Raw genomic sequence first — 21,058 nt, forward strand, 5'->3', positions numbered from 1 at the left:
ATTGGTTCAAAGTTACGGGTACCACAAGAAAGAATGCAAGGACAATACATATCAGTGGCAGTCCGTGCATTTCACACCTAGGCCTTCAGTGATGTCCTACCTGAATTAATAATTTTTACTAGTGTAGCAGCGCATAGACTCTCTATAATTGTTGTGAAATTGCTGTTTTTATTTTGCACCAGCAGTTATTGGGTTAATGCAGTGAGTTTGGAAAAGGCCGGGTAGAGAGAAACGAGCGAGTGAGTTCGGCTGGTGGGTTTGTGTTCAGTGGTTCTTGCGTTCTGATTTTAAGTTCATAAACGGAGCCTCCCTTGACTTGTCGTTCAAGGGTTACAATAGTCACAAGTTTTACTTCGCTTTAATGGTAAATGGACTGCATTTATATAGTGCTTTCACAGACCCAATGGCCACCAAAGCGCTTTACATGTTTGCCTCACATTCACCCATTCACTCACTCATTCATACACCGACGGCTTTAGGGCTGAGAGTGTCTACTCGACAGAAGCAGTGGCCACGGGGACAGTCACCGCAAAACATGACGATGTGTACAGCTGCCCCATGCTCTCACACAGATTTTTGAAGGAAATCAATGAGATCAGTGGGACTTTTGCCTTTAAAATCATTCATGGCATACATAGTCACATCTGTTTTTACCTGGACAGATCGAATAGCGTTCTGTGTAACTAATGTTAACAAATACAACCTTTGATTTTAATAATGTATTAGTAAATGTTGAAATTAAGTAAACTCGGGTGTGCACTATTTTTCTAATAATTCAACGGCCTGTCGTCAATTATCCTGCTTATACTATAGTTCCCACACCTCAAAACATTGTTCAGATGATGTATTTCAAGATGTTTTCCAAGTTTTTGTCATTAAAACGTTCTTGTATGCGGGACTAATTTCTTACGCATCTAATCCCATGCCTCCGTTGCTAATTCCAAAACTTAATTTTAGAGTTAGTAACGGAGCTTTGAGCCACTGACAGCAGACTAATGCTGGGGACACACTTAACGACTTGCTGAAACATTCAAGACTGACTGTTTCCATTGACCATCAGTCATAAGTATCAAATTACATTCATGACTGACCTTAGAGTAAGTGTGTCTCTAGAGAGAGAGAGAGAGAGAGAGAGAGAGAGAGAGAGAGAGAGAGAGAGAGAGAGAGAGAGAGAGATGTTGCAATAATAAGACAGAAAAGCATGAGCGTATTATTATTTATTTATTAATTCAATTGTTCATTCTTTTTTTCTATTATTGACAGTAGACTAGCCTAATAAATGAAACGCAAAGCCCTTTTTTACAAATAGGCCTATCAATAATTATTTATTTGTTATATTATCTGCAATAATTACGAAAACCCGTGCAGCAGGACTATCAATTTATTTATACATTCAGTTTAATTTTCTATTGATAATAGATAGGACTATATACTTTATTTATTAAAATAAAACTGTATGTTTCCATTGATTGTGAAGTTAAACATAGAAAATTGCAGATCAAGCGCATAGGGCTGCACGTTTTTTCTTGTTATGAATTGTATCCTATTTCCCGTTATTAAAGTCAACTACGCGCAGTAATATGGAGCTGTAATGCAGTCAAGACCTGCTGGAACTACTTTAGCCGTGCGTTACCCTGAAAATAATTGCACACCTTAGAACGTTCATCAACCAATCAGATTCAAGCATTCAACGGCCCTGTAGTATAATATTAACTAAGATTAATTAATGCTGTAGAAGTATTGTTTATTATTAGTTCATGTTACAGTTTTTTTCAGTCGATTTGGTGCATTTCTTACATCACTATTTACATTTGCACAACAGTTAGTTCAAACTCCACATTTAGTCATTTGTGCACATCAACAAATTGAAAATGCTTTTTTTATCAGTCTACCCAGATGGAGTGAGGTAGAACAAACCGTGCGCAGAGCAAGGGCCGCATCATCTCCAGGTCCCAACGGAGTCCCATACAGGCTTTACAAAAGTGCACCAGACGTTCTACGATTCCTCTGAAAATTGATGAGGGTTGTGTGGCAAAATAAGGAGATACCAACGTCCTGGCGGAGAGCTGGAGGAATCCTTATCCCTAAGGTAAAGGACTCCTCAGAGATCGGGCAGTTCCGCCAGATCAGTCTTCTAAACGTCGAGGGAAAAATCTTCTTCAGCGTAGTCGCTCACAGGTTGGCAGGATACCTGCAAAGGAACAACCTGATTGACATGTCAATCCAGAAAGCAGGCATCTCAGGCTTCTCCGGTTGTGTAGAACACACCAGGGTCATCTGGCATCAGATGCAGGTCGCCAAAAAGGAGGGAACAGATCTTCATGTGGTGTTCCTGGATCTCGCGAATGCCTTTGGCTCAGTCCCTCACAACCTCTTGTGGACAGCCTTTGACTACTTCAGGGTCCCAGCAGCTCTCACAACCCTTGTCAAGGCCTACTTCAAGGATGTCTTTGACAACTCTGCTTGACAACAGCAGAATACACAACAGCATGGCAACAACTGGAAGTGGGAATCATGGCCGGCTGCACCATCTCCCCACTGGCCTTCACCCTGGCCATGGAAGTCATCATCCGGGCCTCTCGATGGACGGTTGGCGGACAGCGAGTAAGACCAGGGCTGAGGCTGCCACCTCTTAGAGCCTACATGGACGACCTCACAACTCTCACCACGGCTAAGGTTTGCACTGTGCGGCTACTAAGAAAGCTCCAGGAAAACATTGAGCGGGCTCGCATGATAATCAAGCTGAGCAAGTCCAGAAGCATCTCTATTTTCAAGGGGAAGGTGTCAGACCACCGCTTTCACATTGTTGAGGAACCCATTCCAACGGTTTCCGAGAAGCCAGTGAAAAGCCTAGGTCGTTGGTATGATGCCTCCCTCAAAGACAAAGAGCAAGTAGAGCAGCTCAGGAGGGAGGTAGCCATCGGCATGGAGAACATCAACAAAACCATGCTTCCTGGCAAGCTCAAGCTCTGGTACATGCAGTATGGACTACTTCCATGTCTCCTGTGGCCGCTAACTCTTTATGAAGTCCCGCTCTCAAAGGTGGAGAAGCTGGAGAGACTGGTCAGCTCATATATAAGGAAGTGGCTTGGCCTTCCCAGGTGTCTCAGCAGAATAGGGCTTTACGGCAACGGGATGTTACAACTGCCCATTTCCAGTCTGACAGAGGAGTACAAGTGCACCAAAGTCAGACTGGAGATGATGCTGCTGGATACGAGGGATCCATTTGTAGCCCAAGCGGCCCCCATCCTGGCCACCGGGAGGACGTGGACCGCATTGGCTGATACTGAGCAGGCAAATGCAGCACTCAGACACAAGGACATCGTGGGCCGAGTGCGGAGGGGAGGAGTGGTCTAGGTCTTGGGGTCAGTACACCAGCGTGGAGCAAGGCCTCTACATCTCAGAGACGCAAGCTGATGGTCCAGGAGATACGTCGAGAGGAGGAAGCAGGAAGGTCCGCCCAAGCTGTGGCGCAGGCAAAACAAGGGCAGTGGATGGCATGGAAAGGAGTGGAGAAGAGGAAGATCTCCTGTGAAGAGTTGTTGGAGATGGAGGCATTCAGGGCAAGTTTTACAATCAGGGCTGCCTACGATGTCCTACCTTCCCCTGCAAACCTAAGCCAGTGGTACGCCGAAGACCCCACGTGCCCTCTATGTCCCAGTCTAGCAACACTCAAGCACATCTTAGTGGGATGCAAGACCAGCCTCACCCAAGGTCGTTATACCTGGCGGCACAATCAGGTGCTAAAGAGTCTTGCAGCGGTGCTAGAAAGTCGACGGACAAGTGTGAATGCCCTTCCTCTCCCGTCATCCCGGGGGCAGCTGATACCATTTGTTTGAGAGGGCGAGGGTAAAGCCAGCATCACCGACACAAGACCAGACACTGGTCAGCTGGGGAGAGCACGGGACTGGAAGCTGCTGGCAGACTTGGGCAAGAAACTCAAACCAGCGACCAGACCTTGTTCTGTGGTCAACCTCACTCAAGCTTGTTTACATCATCGAGCTCACTGTGCCCTGGGAGGGTGCAGTGGATGAGGCTTATGAAAGGAAAAGGCTGAGGTACGCTGAACTTGCAGCCGATGTGCAACAACAAGGCTGGAAAGCGAACATACGCCCAGTGGAAGTAGGCTGCAGAGGGTTTCGTAGCCACCTCAACATCCAGGCTACTCAGGGAGATGGGAGTGTGAGTGAAGGCCCACCGGTAGGCAGTCAAAGATCTCTCCAGGGCTGCTGAAAAGGGAAGCCAGTGGCTGTGGATGAAGAGAAAGGACTCTGTCTGGGCCTTCAAATGAATTGATAGCACCTAGGGAGTGAACCTAGGATGCTGGGATTCACTGCTGAACCCTCTGGAGGTGCCGTGGGCCTATCAGCGAAACACCAAAGAAGGAGGGTGCCCACTTGATAACCCAAAGGGTGACATCACTCATTTGACCATCCCACGGAGTCCAATCGGTGCCTCAAGTATGCATGTATTGAGGGATATCAACATCTAGTCCTATACAACAGACCTTTCATACAACTCTCTGCTGTTTTATAACATTATCATTTGCTTATGTCATGTCAGTCAAAATCAACTATACTTGTGAATGCTGAATTGTCATTCCATATAAAACTAATAGTCCTCATTTCATTGCTTGAGTCATCGCATACAACAATTTTGAACTAGTTGTCAAAATCTGTCAAGCTAATTTTACACATTTTTTCCTGAAAATGTCTCCTAAATTGAACAATTGTGACCCGTCACAGAAACCAGGGACACAAGTCGGCAGCACAACTTTCGAGCAAAATGAGAAAGAAGAGTTTTTTTTTTAAATTGGTGAATTTAAATTTTTTGCAGAATCTGTTAATTGAAATCACGAAGAAGCCTCTCCATGTTTGAGATAGCAGTATTGGTATAATTAAAAGCTTACATTTTGAGGTTGAAATCGGCTTGTTTTCGGAGATTCAAGCATGCAGTAGGGGCGTGGCGTGTCATTGTCTGTGTGTATTTCCATACTGAATAACCCGGCGCTTTTGCCCCCCCCCTCCAAGTGAACAGCATGGCTACTTATTATGCTGTGCTCTGGCCGGCTCTATCTGATATCAAAATTCAATGAAGATGGATGCCGCAAAGATTGTCGCAGACGAGCTGAACCGTCTGGCAGTTACACCGAAAATGTTTTCGCCGCACTTCGTGGGCTCGGGAAACTGAACCGGAGGTATGGGCGCGGCATGCGCGCCCTCAGTGCCTGAATACGGCGGCTCGGCTCGCTGACAGCGGTGGCTGGCTGTTTCATATGTGACGTCCCGATTGCTTTGAATGGGGACGTTTTGTGAACAGGGAACAGAGTTAATAGACTGGCAACAATCTCCATAGAACATGAACTGGCACAGAGAATCGAAATAGAGGATGCAGTTAAGACCTTTGCTGCGATGAAGGCCTGCCGTGCATGTTTCTGAAATGTAAGTAAAGCTTCATTTGCTCTTTAGTCGTTATTTAAGATGCTGAACCTGCTGATGATATAATGTGCTTGCGGACATTTCATTTGTGTGTGTATACGCACATAAGAAAGTGGTGTAAAGAGATTTGCAACAGTAATTTGAGAAGGTGAAATGTGATTATTTGGAAAATTCCTGTCATGACTGCTTAAAGAAAAATTCCAGCAGGCATTTGCCTCCTGCATAAACTTTAATATTGTTGACATTTTGGGCACACGAGCGTTGCGCACTATTTGCGTTATATGTAGGCCTATGGCTTATTGGTCTTTGTGTGTTGTTGCTGGTTTTGCGTTATATGTATATGGCATATTGGTCTTTGTGTGTTGTTGCTGGTTTTGCGTTATATGTATATGGCATATTGGCCTTTGTGTGTTGTTGCTGGTTTTGCGTTATATGCAGGCTATATGGCATATTGGTCTTTGTGTGTTGTTGCTGGTACGTTGCAAATAGAGGGGCAGCACAATTGTTTTTCGCCTAGTGCGGCAGAAGTGCACTCATTCGAAGTGCAAAAAAAGCTGTAAAGCACAGGGGGGAGCTTTACAGGGGGTATGGCTTATCTAAATGAGATGTAAATGAGCCCTATTGTCACCCCCAGCAGCAGAAACAGGTGAGAACTGCACAATCTTTAGAGGTCGTTTTCTCATCTTTGAGCTTTTTTAAGTGCCTACTTTAAAATGGCCACAACTTCTCCAAATATTATCAGATTTCCACATGTTACACATCGTTGGAAAGCTTGGAGATTACACTTTAAGAATCTATGAATAACTCAAAATGCCCCAGAACCTACTTGTGTCCCTAGTTTCCGTGACCGGTCACAATTTCTCTCTGTGTGTGGCCAGACAGAGAGGAACGTCTGGATGTGCATGAATGATTTACAGTACTATGTATGTTGTATGTTCAGTTCCAATATGTACTGCAATATTGTTTACAGTTGTGCACAGCTCTACCCAAAGGAAGTTTATGTTTGTTGTAAATAAGGGTGTATTTTTTCTTTTGCACAATGTTGTGAACAAATTAGAATTGCAAAGAGCATATGCAGTAAAAATGTGAAACATACATATTCAGTGTCTTGTACTCAGTTACCTCAAAAAATACAGTAATGTGTAACTTTACTGTAGTTTTCAAATGGCTGTGCAAATAGTATATAGTGCTGTCTTGAGCATTTTCAGGTAGTGTCACCAAGATCTGTCTTTTTTGCATTGGAAAACATTTACAGAGTAAACTGTCATAATGAAAACATGAAAAGCCATTTGACTATCTTGTTCATAAACAATGGTGTCAGGACTTTTCATCTGGATGACACTGACACTTTCATTGACGTGAATACTTGCTTTTGAGGAATGAGCTATCCATTTTGAGCAATTGACACACTTTGAGCAAGTGACACACTTTTGCAGGTTATCAACTACGTTTTGCAGTTTGTAATTGTTTTGAGAACTGCATTAACTGTTGTGCAAATGTAAATAGTGATGTGAGAAATTCACCAAAGTGACTGAGAAAAACTGTAACTAAAGTTGTTAACTAATGTTAAGTAATGAAACTTCTTGTAAAGTGTTACCATGACATGCTAGAACAAAACAGGCACCCCTAACAAACAAGAGGCAAGTATTGCTTTTAAAGATGCAGTGTTTAATTTTTAGCAGCATCTAGTGGTGAGGTCGTGAATTGCACCCAACAGAAGTTACGGTGGCCGAAAGGAAAAGATGAGGTTTCTTTACAAAGATAAATTAAGAAATTAGGTTTACTTAATTATTCAGTAAAACGATATGTTATTGCGAATATTATTGTTACTTGTTCATCATTGTGTCAGTTTTTTTTGCGCTAATTTTAGCTAGTTGCACGAACAACAACAGTGACGGAACGCGTTTGTCCGTTCAGGGCCACTGTAGAAACATGCCGATGTAAGGGGATGCGGTGTGTGTAGATAGAAATGGCTCCTTCTGAGGTAATAAAAACATAACAGTTCATTATGTAAGCTCTTTATACACCACTGAAAACATAGTTATGTATATGATATTAAATTTATGTCAACAGATCCTCCTAAATATTACACTGAGCAATGTGTGTGTTGTCAGTATTTTGAGTGTTGGAGCACTGGTCAGATTACCGTGTCCTGCAGAGGACGGGCGAGCTGATCTCAGACCGGCTGTAGGCATGAAGGTGTTTGTGGACTGGTAGCGAGCCGAGGCCCATGTGACACACGCAGACGGTGGCAGTGTGTTGGTGCAGGAGCTGTTGGCCAGTGGATGTGGAGGAGGCTCGATGTAAGCTGGAGGATCTGGGAGACAGTGCTGTAAGACGATCTGTTCACAGTCTACAGCTGGAGCGTACGCCGTTTTCAACAGAACTTTCTTGTTTCTGACCGCAGAAGTGTGAGTCTTGCTCATGTTATCTCGCAGCACTCTTGATTCAGTCGAAGCATTGGCTTGCACTTCGCTAACGTCTCCACTTTGCCTTTTGCTTCTGATTTGTCCATTTTGCAGGGAGTTGCATATGCTTTTGTTACTGTGTTTCGTTGTGCTACAGTTTTCTGTGCTTTGGGTTACATCACTTTGACCCTGGTCTTCTCTTAGAGTTCCGGTACTGTCTGTTATTTGGGTTTTGCTGATTGCATCTGCATTCTCTAAACCACCAGAGGCGGCGATGTTGATACATGCAGATGCTTCATGAAAAAGAGAATAATGAGTGTTATTAGCTGTTAATTATTACATGCTAAAAAAAATAAAAAATAGTGTGAAAAACCTTGCATATCTCATACATGTACATATCTTTTTCTCATAACATTTTACACTACCAGTCCAAAGTATTTACTGTCACTTTTGCTCAATTTAATGCATCCTATAATGCTAAATACAAATATTAGTTTCCAAGATTTTTTTATAATCTTAATCTTACCCCAGACTACCGGTAGTAGTATCACTGTTTCCACAGAAATATGAAGTAGTAAAAACTATGAGGATGAGCAGATGAAATGAGTGAATTTAATTTTTGATATTTTTATATTGTTGTTATTGACGTATAAGATTCCTGAATGTCAAACTCTAAAATCTCATTTGCGATCATGTTAACATTCAAAAACACCAAAATGCCATTGCCTCTCGTCTGGAGTGAAAATGACAGAACCTGAGATGTTGAAAGTCCAGGTAAGCAAAACTTATATACAAATATTGGTAACACTTTACAATTAGGTGCGTTAGTTAACATTAATTAATCTATTAACTAGCATGAACTAACAATGAGCAACTAATTTGTTACTATATTAGTCAATCTTTGTTAATGTTAGTTAATAAAAATACAACTATTCATTGTTTGTTCATGTTAGTTAACAGTGCATTTACTAATGTTAACAAATACAACCTTTCAGTTTAATAATGTATTAGTAAATGTTGAAATTAACATCAATTAATATTAATATATGGTGCAGAAGTGCAGTTCATTATTAGTTAATGTTAACTAAGCTAGTTAACTATTGTTAACTAAGCTAGTTAACTATTGTTAACTAATGAACCTTATTGTAAAGTGTTACCAAAATATCTTAAATTGTTTCAAAGATTTACCAAAGGCAACATCAGGGTGAATACATGATGACAGGATTTACATTTTTGGGTGATCTATCCCTTTAAGACCACCATCTGTTATTGAAGCATGTGTTGTGTCATACTTCACGCGTGGCTGATGAGATGGCATGTGTGGTGTAAAACATGAGGAAATGTCGCTCACTCTCTCCGTGGTCTTCACTGCTCCTCTTGACTCGGCTAGTGTGACACTTTGTGCCCAGAAACACACTGGCAGACTTATTCTTCTGAGTGTAGAACGTAAGGACTTCCTCCAAGTCACTTTCACTGGAAGAAAAGGTAGAAATGGCCACTGAAAAGCCACTGGCAGAGGCTACAGTCAGTGTGAAACTCATTCTCCTCATGTGTCGTAGTAAAGGATGTGTTCACCAACCTCGCCTCCAGAATAAACTCCTGGAAAACATCTGAGTTGATGCAGCGATCTTCGTCGGGAATCTTGTCCAAACTCTCCACCATTTGCTTGGTTTCCTGAGGGTTATTAAACAAAGTTGACTTAAGGAGGTTGTGCATTGCATTTGTTTTATTTTATACAGATCCCTGCGGTCCACTTATAATGTTAGTACCATTTTTTTCCACAAAAAAAAAAACCTTTTTGGAATAAATGGTCATTTCCTATTCTGTTTTTGGCCCTCTGATTTTAACACTAATTTTTAAGGTCATGTTGCCTTGATTTTGCACTTGCCCACAAAAAAGTCTACACTGCCCTATTAAAACTATGGAAGATTGTTTCTGCCACAGGATAAAATATTTTAAAAGATAATTGCGACTTTTTATCTCTCAATTGGCAGTTTACATCTCGTAATTTTGACTTTTTTCTTCAGAATTGCGACTTTATATCACGCAATTCTGACTATAACACAATTGCAACTTTATATCACGCAATTCTGACTTTATAACTCGCAATTGCGACTTTACATCACGCAATTCTGACTTTATAACTTGCAATTGCGACTTTATATCACGCAATTCTGACTTTATAACACAATTGCGACTTTATATCACGCAATTCTGACTTTATAACTTACAATTGCTACTTTATATCACACAATTCTGATTTTATAACTTGCAATTGCGACTTTGTATCATGAAATTCTGACTTTAAAACTCGAAATTGCGACTTTTTATCACGCAATTCTTACTTTATAACTCGCAATTGCGACTTTATATCACTACTTTCTGAGATAAAGTCAGAATCGCAAGATGTAAACCTGCAATTGTGAGCCCAGTCTCTGAGAAAGGAGGTCTTTCCTCAGAGGGATTGGCCAGGGTGGGGCTGTCGGGAGTCTGCCTCACTCGTCCTCCCTGATCTAGCACAGGACCTGTGCAAAAAGGCTCATTGGGGGAAACGCATACTTGCGGAGGCCCCGCGGCCAGCTGTGCGCTACTGCATCCATGCCGAGAGGCCCCTCAGTCAGAGAGTAAAACCAGCGGCAATGGGAAGTGTCTGAGGAGGCAAACAGATCTACCTGTGCGTCGCCGAACTGTTCCCAAATCAGCTGAACCGTCTAGGGATGGAGTCTAAATTCCCCGAAATATGGCCATAGTCGTGAGAGCTCGCCAGCTGCATGATTCAGCTCTCCCGGGATGTGAATGGCTCAGATGCTTTTTAGATGGCGGGCAAGTTTTTTTCCCAATTGACCCGAAAGCCCAGACGGGTGAGGTGGCTGAGCACCAGGTCCCTGTGTTCGCATAACTGAACTCGAGAGTGAGCTAGAATCAGCCAGTCGTCGAGATAATTCAGAATGCGAACCCTGTGCAACATGAAGACGCGAGGCGACAGGGACAACCCGAAAGGGAGAACCGTGAACTGGTATGCCTGCCCCTCGAAAGCAAACCGTAGAAACGGTCTGTGATGAGGATGAATGGAGACATGAAAGTACGCGTCCTTCAGGTCGATCGCTGCAAACAAATCCGATGGACGAACGCATTCAAAAACGCGTTTGACTGTCAACATCTTGAATGGAAGCCTGTGAAGGGTTCGGTTCAAGACGTGCAGGTCCAGGATTGGTCGTAACCCACTGTTTTTCTTGTATCCAATGAAATAGGGGCTGTAGAAGCCGGACGGTGGAGGGACGGGCTCGATCGCACCCTTCGCCAGTAGGGTCGCTACCTCTGCACTCATGACAGGGGCATTACCACTCACCATGGTAAAGCGGACCCCCAAAATCAGTGAGTAGACCGTGCGAACTGAATCGCATAGCCAAGCCTGAATGTTCGAGCAAGCCAGCGAGACAGGTTGGGAAGCTTTAGCCAGGCTCCCAAGGACTGAACCAGTGGGGTCATTGGAACTACAGGCGTACATACGATGGGGCAGCGATGTGGAACGACCGTCCCAGGCATGGGAGGCATAGCGTCCCGGTGTGGGTACGTGGTCAAGTTCCGTGTCCTGACAGAGTAGGCCAGGGAAGGGGGACGAGAGCGGCAAGGCATAGCGTCACACACTGTCATCCGCAGCCTCTTGGGGCTCGAAAGAAGGGGTGTCAGTTCCTTCTTTAACAGTTTTAGGGCACCGCTGACTGTGAGGCCAGTGGCAGGGAAGGAAGAACAAAAGATTCTCCCCCGGCCCTCCACCAGCGGAAGAAGTGGTCCTGCCACAGTGCAGTGACGTTCATCGCCGATAGGGCGAGGTCGGTTGCAGAGCGCAGCTCTTGCACTAACCCTGGGTCAGACATGCCCTTTTGCATGTCCCTGAGCACCTTCGCCTGATGGACTTGAAGGATGGCCATGGCATGCAAGGTGGAGGCGGCCCGCCTCGCAGCTTTGTAGGCTTTCGCCACGAGGGTGGTGAAAAAGCTACAGGCCTTGGAGGGGTGCTTAGTGTTGCAATGCCAGGTGGAGGCTCTCTGCGGGCAAAGCTGCATTGCAACAGAGCGCTCCACCAGGTGGACCCCCGTGTACCCTTTGGCCGCTGCGCCGTCAATAGGGACTTCCACGACCTGGTGACTTCCTGATGCACCTCCGGGAAGAAAGGTACTAGCAGCGGGTGTTGACAGCCACGAGCACGCGCCCTTGAGCGGTCGGGGGAGGGCGGCAGACACCACTCAAGCCTGATGCTCTCAGCTGCCCGGGCAAGCATGGCTGTCAGCTCTGGATCAGACTCAGGGAACATTGGCACTCCCGAGAAATGCAACGCAGCCAAATCCTCATCTCCAGAGGAATCAAGCACGCCTTGTGATGCTGTAAGCGACAATAGTGTCATCTGCCGGAGCCCCGAATGAAACACTGGGTCCCCGAAAGAAAACAGGCTCACCCTGAAGCTCCACGGCTTGCGATGTGGAGGGGGGGGCGTGGCCCGAGGAAGACTTGTCGGGTTGTTCCACACCGTAACCCTCAGATCACCCTGGCCACCAGCCAAAGTATCACCCTCGCAAGGAGGAAATAGATTGGGGTGTGGCAGAGGGGACTATCCCCACGGAGGACATTGAGTCTCGATCTAAGGATTGCGATGGCCATGATCACACAGTGAGAACATGACTCATTCACGAGCGCTGCCTGAGCGTGATTAAAGCCCAAACACCCGAGGCAGTGCTCGTGACTGTCAGGCGGATGGATCATGCGCCCACAACCAGAAACATACAGACGAGACATCTTGAAAAAGATGAGCCCGTGCAGCTCTTTTAGAAAAAGAAAAGCTCTCTCAGCAGTGCCGAAGCGCCCAGGGGAGAACACGAGCCGTGTGCAAAGTCACTGGACAGATGAGCAGCAGGCCTGTGAACCCACTGAAACGCGCCTTTACACCAACACCGACTGAAAAGAGATGCTCGTTGCTCTTGATGAAGGCGAAGAGAAGCACATAAATACTTTGGCTCTGAAACAGAAACATAATGCGAGATTGCACTCGCGGCTCCTTTTATACCCACGCGGTGGGGCAGAGATCGCGATGCAAATTCCGCAGACCCATGGTATTTTCATTCCATTGGCTCGTTTTCTAATAACCCGAAGGAGATAGGGCTCTCTAGTGAAACTCGTAACTCGTAGTGACTGACTGAAAGCAACTCCATTTATCTGCACTTTGATTTTTCAAAGTTTGTGTTTCTACACTGCTGTTTTCTAATTTTCAAGTGTAACTTTATTTCATTAATTTCTTCTCTGTATAATGGGCCAGCTGATGCACACACCTCATTATAGAGATGAATGAAGTTGGCCAGCTGATGTGAGAGGATGCGCTGACGGTCCTGCAGGTCGAGTTGAGGGCTGGGCACGTTCACACACATGTCCTGATGAAGATTACTACTGGCTCTCTGGAGGAAGCGAACAACCAGCTCCTGCACAAACACACAGTCAACAGCACAAACGCTTTAGGCACTCACATTAATACATTAACTAATACACTAATAAACATATGATATTATACTCATTATATATATATTATACTGATAAACATGTCAGTGAGCAGGACCAGATACCTCATGAAGTGTGTGAGGTGACACTGACCTCTTTGTTTGAGATTTACCTTGCACTTAATCTCAATTTTATATCAAATAAACAATGTTTTATACAGATGAAAAAGTTATAATTTAGGTATTTGTCAAATTGCTTTGATATACAATTGTGTGTTGCTATTATAAAGCAAATCTGCACATTTTTAAAGGTGTGGCAGTAATCAATTTAGGAGCTGCAGCCAGGGAATAACGACTTACATTTTGGTCTGTCCCCAACACAAAACTATAATATGACTCGTATACACTACAGGACAAATGTTTGGGATAATTAGCATTGTTTAATGTTTAATCACTAAAAGGTCATGCAACACTGAAGACTGGAGTAATGGCTGCTGAAAAATAAGCTTCAATCACAGGAATAAATTACATTTTTAAATAGATTAAAGTAGCAAACAGTTGCGGGTCAAATTTACCCTAATTGGATTCAATAAAATTCACCAAAAATCACTTTGAGGTAAAAACTGTCAACCCTTAACAATAATACAACTAAAATATTATAATAAACTATAAATAAAATAATGCACGTTCCAAGACCAATCAGAGTGTTGAAAATGTGCATGCATGTCCATCACTCTAAATGAGAACAAGTCACTCATTATTAAGGAGAACCATAGGTTAACCAGCATTTCTAAAAACTCAAAAATCATGATGGTCAAATTGCCCACAACATTAAATGATGACAGAATGCATATTTTTGGAGGGAGCTTATCCTACAAGTGTGAAAGACTTAAATGTGTCAGTTTCTGTATGTGAAACAGATATTTGAGTAAATCAAGACATGGTGTACCATCTGATCGTGCTCCTTCTGAGTCCAGGCAGGGCTTCTGTTGGCTCTGCTCTCGGACAGCAGACGCAGATGCACACGCTGCAGGTACGAGGAGAACGCCATGCGGGCTTGAACTTTACTGCACAGAACACCACAGCATAAAGAGCAAAACAAACTAAGGATGCAAAAAACATTTATGTTTAGAATTTGATTTCATTTCATTTAGTTTATTTATATAGCACAAATAAACACAACAGAAGTTGACCACTGTGCTGTACATACAAGAAGAATAAAAGTATAAAAACACAACAATAATACAAAACTAACAAGCAATAAAACACTACGTATGCATTCTTTAAACCAGGGTTACGAGTGAAATGCGCAGTTAAAAAGATATGACTGCAGTTTGGACTTAAATTCATACATAGATGTGGCAGATCTCACAGATAAGGGAAGACTGTTCCATAGCCTAGGACCAGCCACTGAGAAGGCACGATCACCTCGCGACTTCAGTCTGGATTTTGGGTGTACAAGTGTGATGCTGCCTGAAGAGCGCAAGCATCTTGTTGAGTGTTTCACGTTAACAAGGTCTGACAGATAAGATGGAGCATGACCAATCAGTGCCTTATAAACAAATATTAAAATCTTATATTCAACTCTAAAATTGGCAACCAGTTGAGAGAGATTAATATCGGGCTGATATGTTCTCGTCTACGCGCTCCAGTTAAAAATCTGGCAGCGGCATTTTGGACCATCTGAAGCCGCAACATGGATGATTGAGGTAAACCAACATACAGTGAGTTACTTTAGTCCAAACGAGATAAAACAAATGCATGCGTTACAGTTTTAAGATTGTTGAAAGATAAAAAAAATTTAACTTTGGATAAAAGTTTAAGGTGGAAAAAACAGGACTTGACCACAGAATTAATATGATTGTCAAACTTCAGGGATGAATCAAAAATAACTCCTAAGTTTCTCACAGTAGGTTTAACATAGTTATTTAAAAAGTCATAATTATTATTGGGATTTATCTTTCCCACGGAGGGCCCAAAAACAATTACTTCAGTCTTAGACTCATTTAAATGCAGAAAATTCAAAGACAACCAGGCTCGAACATCATTTAAACAATCACGCAAGGTTTCTAAGCCTTGCTTCTCGTTTTGTTTTAAGGGTAAGTAGATTTGGGTGTCGTCTGCATAAAAGTGAAAGGACACTCCATATTTCTTAAAAATTGAGCCCAAAGGCAACATGTACAATGAAAACAATATGGGGGCTAAAATAGACCCCTGGGGGACACCACAAGTGACTCGTGCTACAGATGATACAGCATCTCTGATACCCACTGAGGAAGTTCTATCTTTAAGATACGATCGGAGCCAACTAAGAGCAGTACCTCGAAGCCCACACACTTTTCTAGACGCGATAGCAGAATGTCGTGATCAACCGTGTCAAAAGCCGCGCTCAAGTCCAATAGCACCAAAATTGCTGAGTTCCCAGAGTCAACAAATAATAAAATATCATTTAAAACTCTTACGAGTGCTGATTCTGTACTATGATGTTTCCTAAACCCCGATTGGAATTTTTCTAAGATACTGTTAGTTTCCAAAAATCTCTGCAGTTGTACAGATACAGCATTTTCTAAGATTTTGGCAATAAAAGGTAGATTAGACATTGGTCTAAAATGTGCTAAGACAGATGTGTCCATACCTGGCTTTTTCAAAATAGGTTTCACTATTGCATGTTTGCAGAAAGAAGGAACAATTCCAGATCGCATGCTCTTGTTTATAATTGCTAAAATCCAATCTCCAACACTATCAACAATCAGTTTAAAGAATTTGGTCGGAACAATATCACAGGCAGAGGTGGTAGGCTTCAGCTTAGCGACAGAATCCATTAGACCCGGCAATGAGAGTGGCTCGAATGAGTTAAAAAAATTGATGGGAATTACGAGATCAGCAGGATCCTCAGATCCGGGAGTGATGGATTGTCTAATTTCATCAATTTTAACCTTAAAAAAAGACAGAAAATTCTCACATAGAGTTGAGGACTCTGGTAAGTCAAGTTTGCTGTTTGGGTTAAAGAAAGAGTTTAAGATATTAAATAAAACCCTAGGATTTTTTGAGTTTTGGCAAATTTTTTCTGAAAAATACTGGGATTTCACAATTTTAACTGCTTTTTGATATGAAATTAGTGATTCCCGTAAAATCTCGTAGGATACTTGAAGTTGGTCTTTTTTCCATCGGTGTTCCGCTCTTCTACAGGCTTTCCTTAAACTACGGGAAACATGCTATTTAGCCCATGGTTCAACTTTATTTTTATGTTTTTTTAAATTTCATTGGGGCAATGAGATCTAAGATACTAGTGCAAACATGATTAAACATATTTAAAAGCTCGTCCACAGTTGATGGATTTGCAAGAAAATCTGAAGGCAGCAAATCACAAGCTTCATTGAATGCTGTTGAGAAATTATACACCGAAGTTGGGGAAAAAAGGCCAACACTCGACCATTTGCCAGTCCTAATAGTTTCAGAAGTAAAACAGGAGATCTCAGCGGTAAATATTATAGGCCTGTGATCAGAAAAGCTCAAATCACCTACATGCACATTTGAAATAGAAAAACCATGCGTCAGCACCAAATCTAAAATATGACCATGCACATGTGTTGGATCTTTCACCCATTGCACATAATCACAAGCATCAATGAGACCAAGAAACTCTGTCGTTAATGGTGAGGAGTCAGAAGAGACATGGATATTAAAATCGCCAATAATTGGAATTCTCTCAAATCTAGGGGTGATATCCCCTAGAAATTCAGAGAACTCCAAAATAAAGTTTACAATGATTGTAACCATTGATTTCCATAGTATTTTTTTCCATACTATGGAAGTCAATCAATGGCTACAATCAACTGATTGATTACCAACGTTCTTTAAAATATCTTCTTTTATGTTCAACAGAAGAAAGAAACTCTAAGGTTTGGAACCACCTGAGGGTGAGTAAATGATGACAGAGTTTTCATTTTTGGGTGAACTATTCCTTTAAAGCATCTTTCTTTGTATTTACAGCACCCACTCGTGACAGTCTGTTTGAAACTGTTTTAAATATTACACTGATCAACACTGTCGCATGCATAAGCACATGTTGAATCTTCTGTGCAGGGGTCAATATAATTAACCCTGTAAAGCCTGCACGACATATACATAAGAGTTTACATATGTGTTTTTGTTGAGTATCATATTTGATCAGGCTTTTATGGCTCATATAGTCGCATATAGTGAGAATATGGAGGAAAAAACAGCTCAGTTTTATTCAGAGGCCCAAAGTGAAAAAAATAAGCAAGATGCTGATATTAATATGCTGATAGTAAAAAGTAAGAAATCAAAAGGCATGTGATCAATGAGATCTTTTTAAAAGTATAGCAGATACTTACAGAAAAAGCAAATACATATCAATATCTGCCAATAATGTCTAAGTAAGATGATATTTAAATGCTTAGTTTTATGATCAAATCTCTGTAGTTTTAAAACATATAATGCAATGCAACATGTTGATTGAGAGATGAACAAATAAACCTTCCTCAAAAGCCTGATGATCATATTTGAAATTGATACTCATGATTTTTCTATATAATGCTGTATGATAAATAATCAAGCAAACCGAAGCTGATTCAGTCCACTTGAAATATTACTAACAATATCAAAGTTATTCTTGCGTTTCCTTGATAAAATCAGGTCAGATTTGAAACAGAAAGACACGTGAAGCTCGAGCTGAAGGAGGATGTTTGTACAACTATAATAAAAGACTTTTACATGATAAAAGAGCCTAAACTATCAATCAGACTAAGGTTTAAACAACAATTTAAAAAATATATTGTATGTTACTGTAAGTTGGTGTACTCAAAAATATTTAAGTTAATTTAAAAGCAAAATTTTCGACTTTCAGTCCATAATTTGAGCCAATAGTTTAGTTGTGGCGATCGGATGGCTGTGCTGTACATGTTCCTGCACACATAACAACAAGAAACGCTGCTCCAACAACCATGAACTATTTACATGCTCCGAATGACGAGAAGATAAGCGAGGAAAGTGCAACGAAAGGGAAAATAAATGTTTCGGAAAAATCCGTTGCACGTAAACAATGATATACTGTACTGTAACGGACCCGGTTCCTTCTCAGCCCTGGCAGGCGCAGAGGAATTTCTACAAACTCAGACATGTCATTATAATTCCTTGCTCAAATTACAATTCAGGCTCTTGGACTGCGAGTCGAGAGGAAACTGGAATCTTTATTGCACTTTGGACAGGAGTATGTAATACTCATTAATGTCAGCGTATGAAAAGAGCAGGTCTAAATATTTTTGTAGGGCTATTGCATAACGTGAAGGGGGAGGGAATATGTTTCAACTGCTTCCAGGACTCCTGCAAAATGTTAAACAAAGGAAAGACAGTCTGACTCCAGCAATTATGCGGCCAATAAGAGCAAGGTCAGGGTTGCAGGAATCCAGTTCCTGTGTGAATTACTCTGTGAGGAGTCAGTGAAAGTAGCGCTGGATGAAAAGGACACCACGGCGAGCAGATGCAAATGAGTGTGTGTGTGTGTGTGTGTGTGTGTGCCTGGGGTTGAGAACTGATTCAATCTCTTCAGATATACAGGAACAAAACACTCCTGTAGGAGCAATGAATCTGAGCAAAAGTAATGATGTGTTATCTTAGTTGCAACTGAACGAAATGAAAAAATAATGAACGGCACAAAATAATACAATGATAATAAACAGACAATGCATGTGTTTGTTGCGTGGTCCTTGCTGTTTTCATGCAACAACAAACAAAGCACAACCAGAGTGTTATTTAAAATGACTCTCATGAGTCAGTTCTCTTCATTGAAAATGAAACGCATGACTAACTCCTGAATCGTGTAGTTGAAATGAATCGGAAACAATAACAGCGTATCCCAACCAGACACAATAAAAGGTAAAAGGTTGTTGGTTTTTTGTCATTTGAAAGGCATAGTTCACCCACAAATGAAAATGTGTCACCTTCATGTTTTTCCTTCTCCGGAGAATAAGAGATATTTTGAGAATAGTTTGATATTGTGCCTTGTTTTTCTTATGCAGTGGTAACCAAACACATTTAAAAACATTCTTCAAAATATCTTCTTTTATGTTCCACAGAAGAAAGAAAGTCAGGTATGGAATGACATGAGGGAGAGATAAGGATGACAGAATGATCATTTCTGAGTCAACTGTCCCTTTAATCAGAGTTTAACATGATTAGATAAAAAGTGCTTGTGTTTTTGGACTGGTTTTTACATCACGGCTGACGGTTCAGGTACTGATTGTGTTTTGTATATTCTACGTCATACATCGTCTGAAGTGTACTCTTGTGTAAGTTGACTTGTGAACGGCCGTCTGCCAGAAGTTAGTTATTTTAGTTGAAGTTATAAATATGGATATATTTCTTACACTAACACATCACTTCACTTCAGAAGGCCATTATTAACCCACTGGAGCCGTGTGGACCACTTTTATAGATGATAGATGCACTTTTATGGGGTTCAAAATCTCATCCTCCATTCACTGCTATTATTAAGCTTGGAAGAGCCAGGATATTTACTTTGAAACAATTATTACTCAGAAATTGCTACTACATTTTTAAGAAGCAAGACTAAAAGAGTATTATCTCCTATAATCTTTGCTTTATTTACAACTTCAGATTTTTTTTTTTTTACAGTGCACAGAAAATGAGCAAAAAGTTTAGATTCTGTAAGGGGCCAACTGATTACCCATAATGGTGTGTGTCAACACTGACCTGAGGTCCCATCCCTGCTGGAGAATGTGGAGCAGATTGACTCTGGTTTGTGAGCGTTGCTCCAGCGCAGGGTTTGAGTGTGTTTGAGATGATTTCAGCTCGGTCTCTTCCTCCAGCCCGTTCTCATCCTCACTGATGTGAGGGGATTGAGAGGGTTTGAGGCCTGAAAACACACAACAGATATTTAAAACTAGATATTTTTAAATATGCAATCAATAGCCCAATTCGGACAGGACTAGTTTTCACACTGTTTTCACAGGTGGTGAGCTAACATTTTCTCAGAATCTTAAAGCTTAAAGGGTTAGTTCACTCAAAAATGAAAATTCTGTCAGTATTTACTCACCCTCATGTTGTTACAACCCCATAAGACCTTTGTTCATCTTCGGAACACGAATTAAGATATTTTTGATGAAATCTGAGAGCTGGATCACTCCTCCATACTAGTCCATAGGCTTCTTCAGGGATTGAAACTTGCCAGCCCCGAAAAGTTATTAAAGACACTGTTAAAATGGTCTAAGTGACTACAGTGGCTCAATCTTAAGTTTATCAAGCGACGAGAATACTTTTTTGTGCGCAAAAACAAACAAAACTAACGACTTTATTTCAACTATTAATTTCCTTCTCTATGGGCCTCTAGTCAGTTAACGTAGTGTGATTACGTAGAGCTACATCACACGTAGGCTCACTATTGGCCAACGCTGGTAATGTGTGTGATGCGTGTGACGTACAACAACAGAAGCTTATGCTATTATACTAGTGAACTGACTCGTGGCCCACAGAGAAGGAAATGAATAGTTGAAATAAAGTCGTTATTTTTGAGGGATTTGCGCACAAAAAGTATTCTCGTCATTTGATAAACTTAAGATTGAGCCACTGTAGTCACTTGGACTATTTTAACAGTGTCTTTAATAACTTTTCGGGGCTGGCAAGTGTCAATCCCTGAAGAAGCCTATGGACTAGTAATGAGGAGTGATCCAGCTCTCAGATTTCA

The 21,058-nt window shown here is 41.8% G+C and overlaps 1 protein-coding gene across 2 annotated transcripts in view; it reads right to left on the reverse strand.

Annotated features, from left to right (window-relative positions):
- The window catches only part of ttll5 (tubulin tyrosine ligase-like family, member 5), a 168,355-nt gene that overhangs the window by 77,819 nt on the left and 69,478 nt on the right, over positions 1–21,058 (reverse strand). For both annotated transcript variants that reach the window (XR_013206584.1, XM_077238519.1), the window contains 6 exons: positions 20,068–20,230; positions 14,282–14,399; positions 13,171–13,317; positions 9,426–9,520; positions 9,198–9,319; positions 7,585–8,139 (listed from right to left, as the gene is read on the reverse strand). Coding sequence is in view for 1 of the 2 variants with exons in the window: in XM_077238519.1 (XP_077094634.1) it covers positions 7,585–8,139; positions 9,198–9,319; positions 9,426–9,520; positions 13,171–13,317; positions 14,282–14,399; positions 20,068–20,230 (1,200 nt within the window). In the remaining variant the exon portion in view is untranslated. The remainder of the gene's footprint in view (positions 1–7,584; positions 8,140–9,197; positions 9,320–9,425; positions 9,521–13,170; positions 13,318–14,281; positions 14,400–20,067; positions 20,231–21,058) is intronic.

This window comes from Siphateles boraxobius, unplaced genomic scaffold, assembly GCF_051911475.1.
Source record: "Siphateles boraxobius isolate OS27281-9 unplaced genomic scaffold, OSU_SipBor_1 22, whole genome shotgun sequence".
Lineage (NCBI taxonomy): Eukaryota > Metazoa > Chordata > Actinopteri > Cypriniformes > Leuciscidae > Siphateles > Siphateles boraxobius.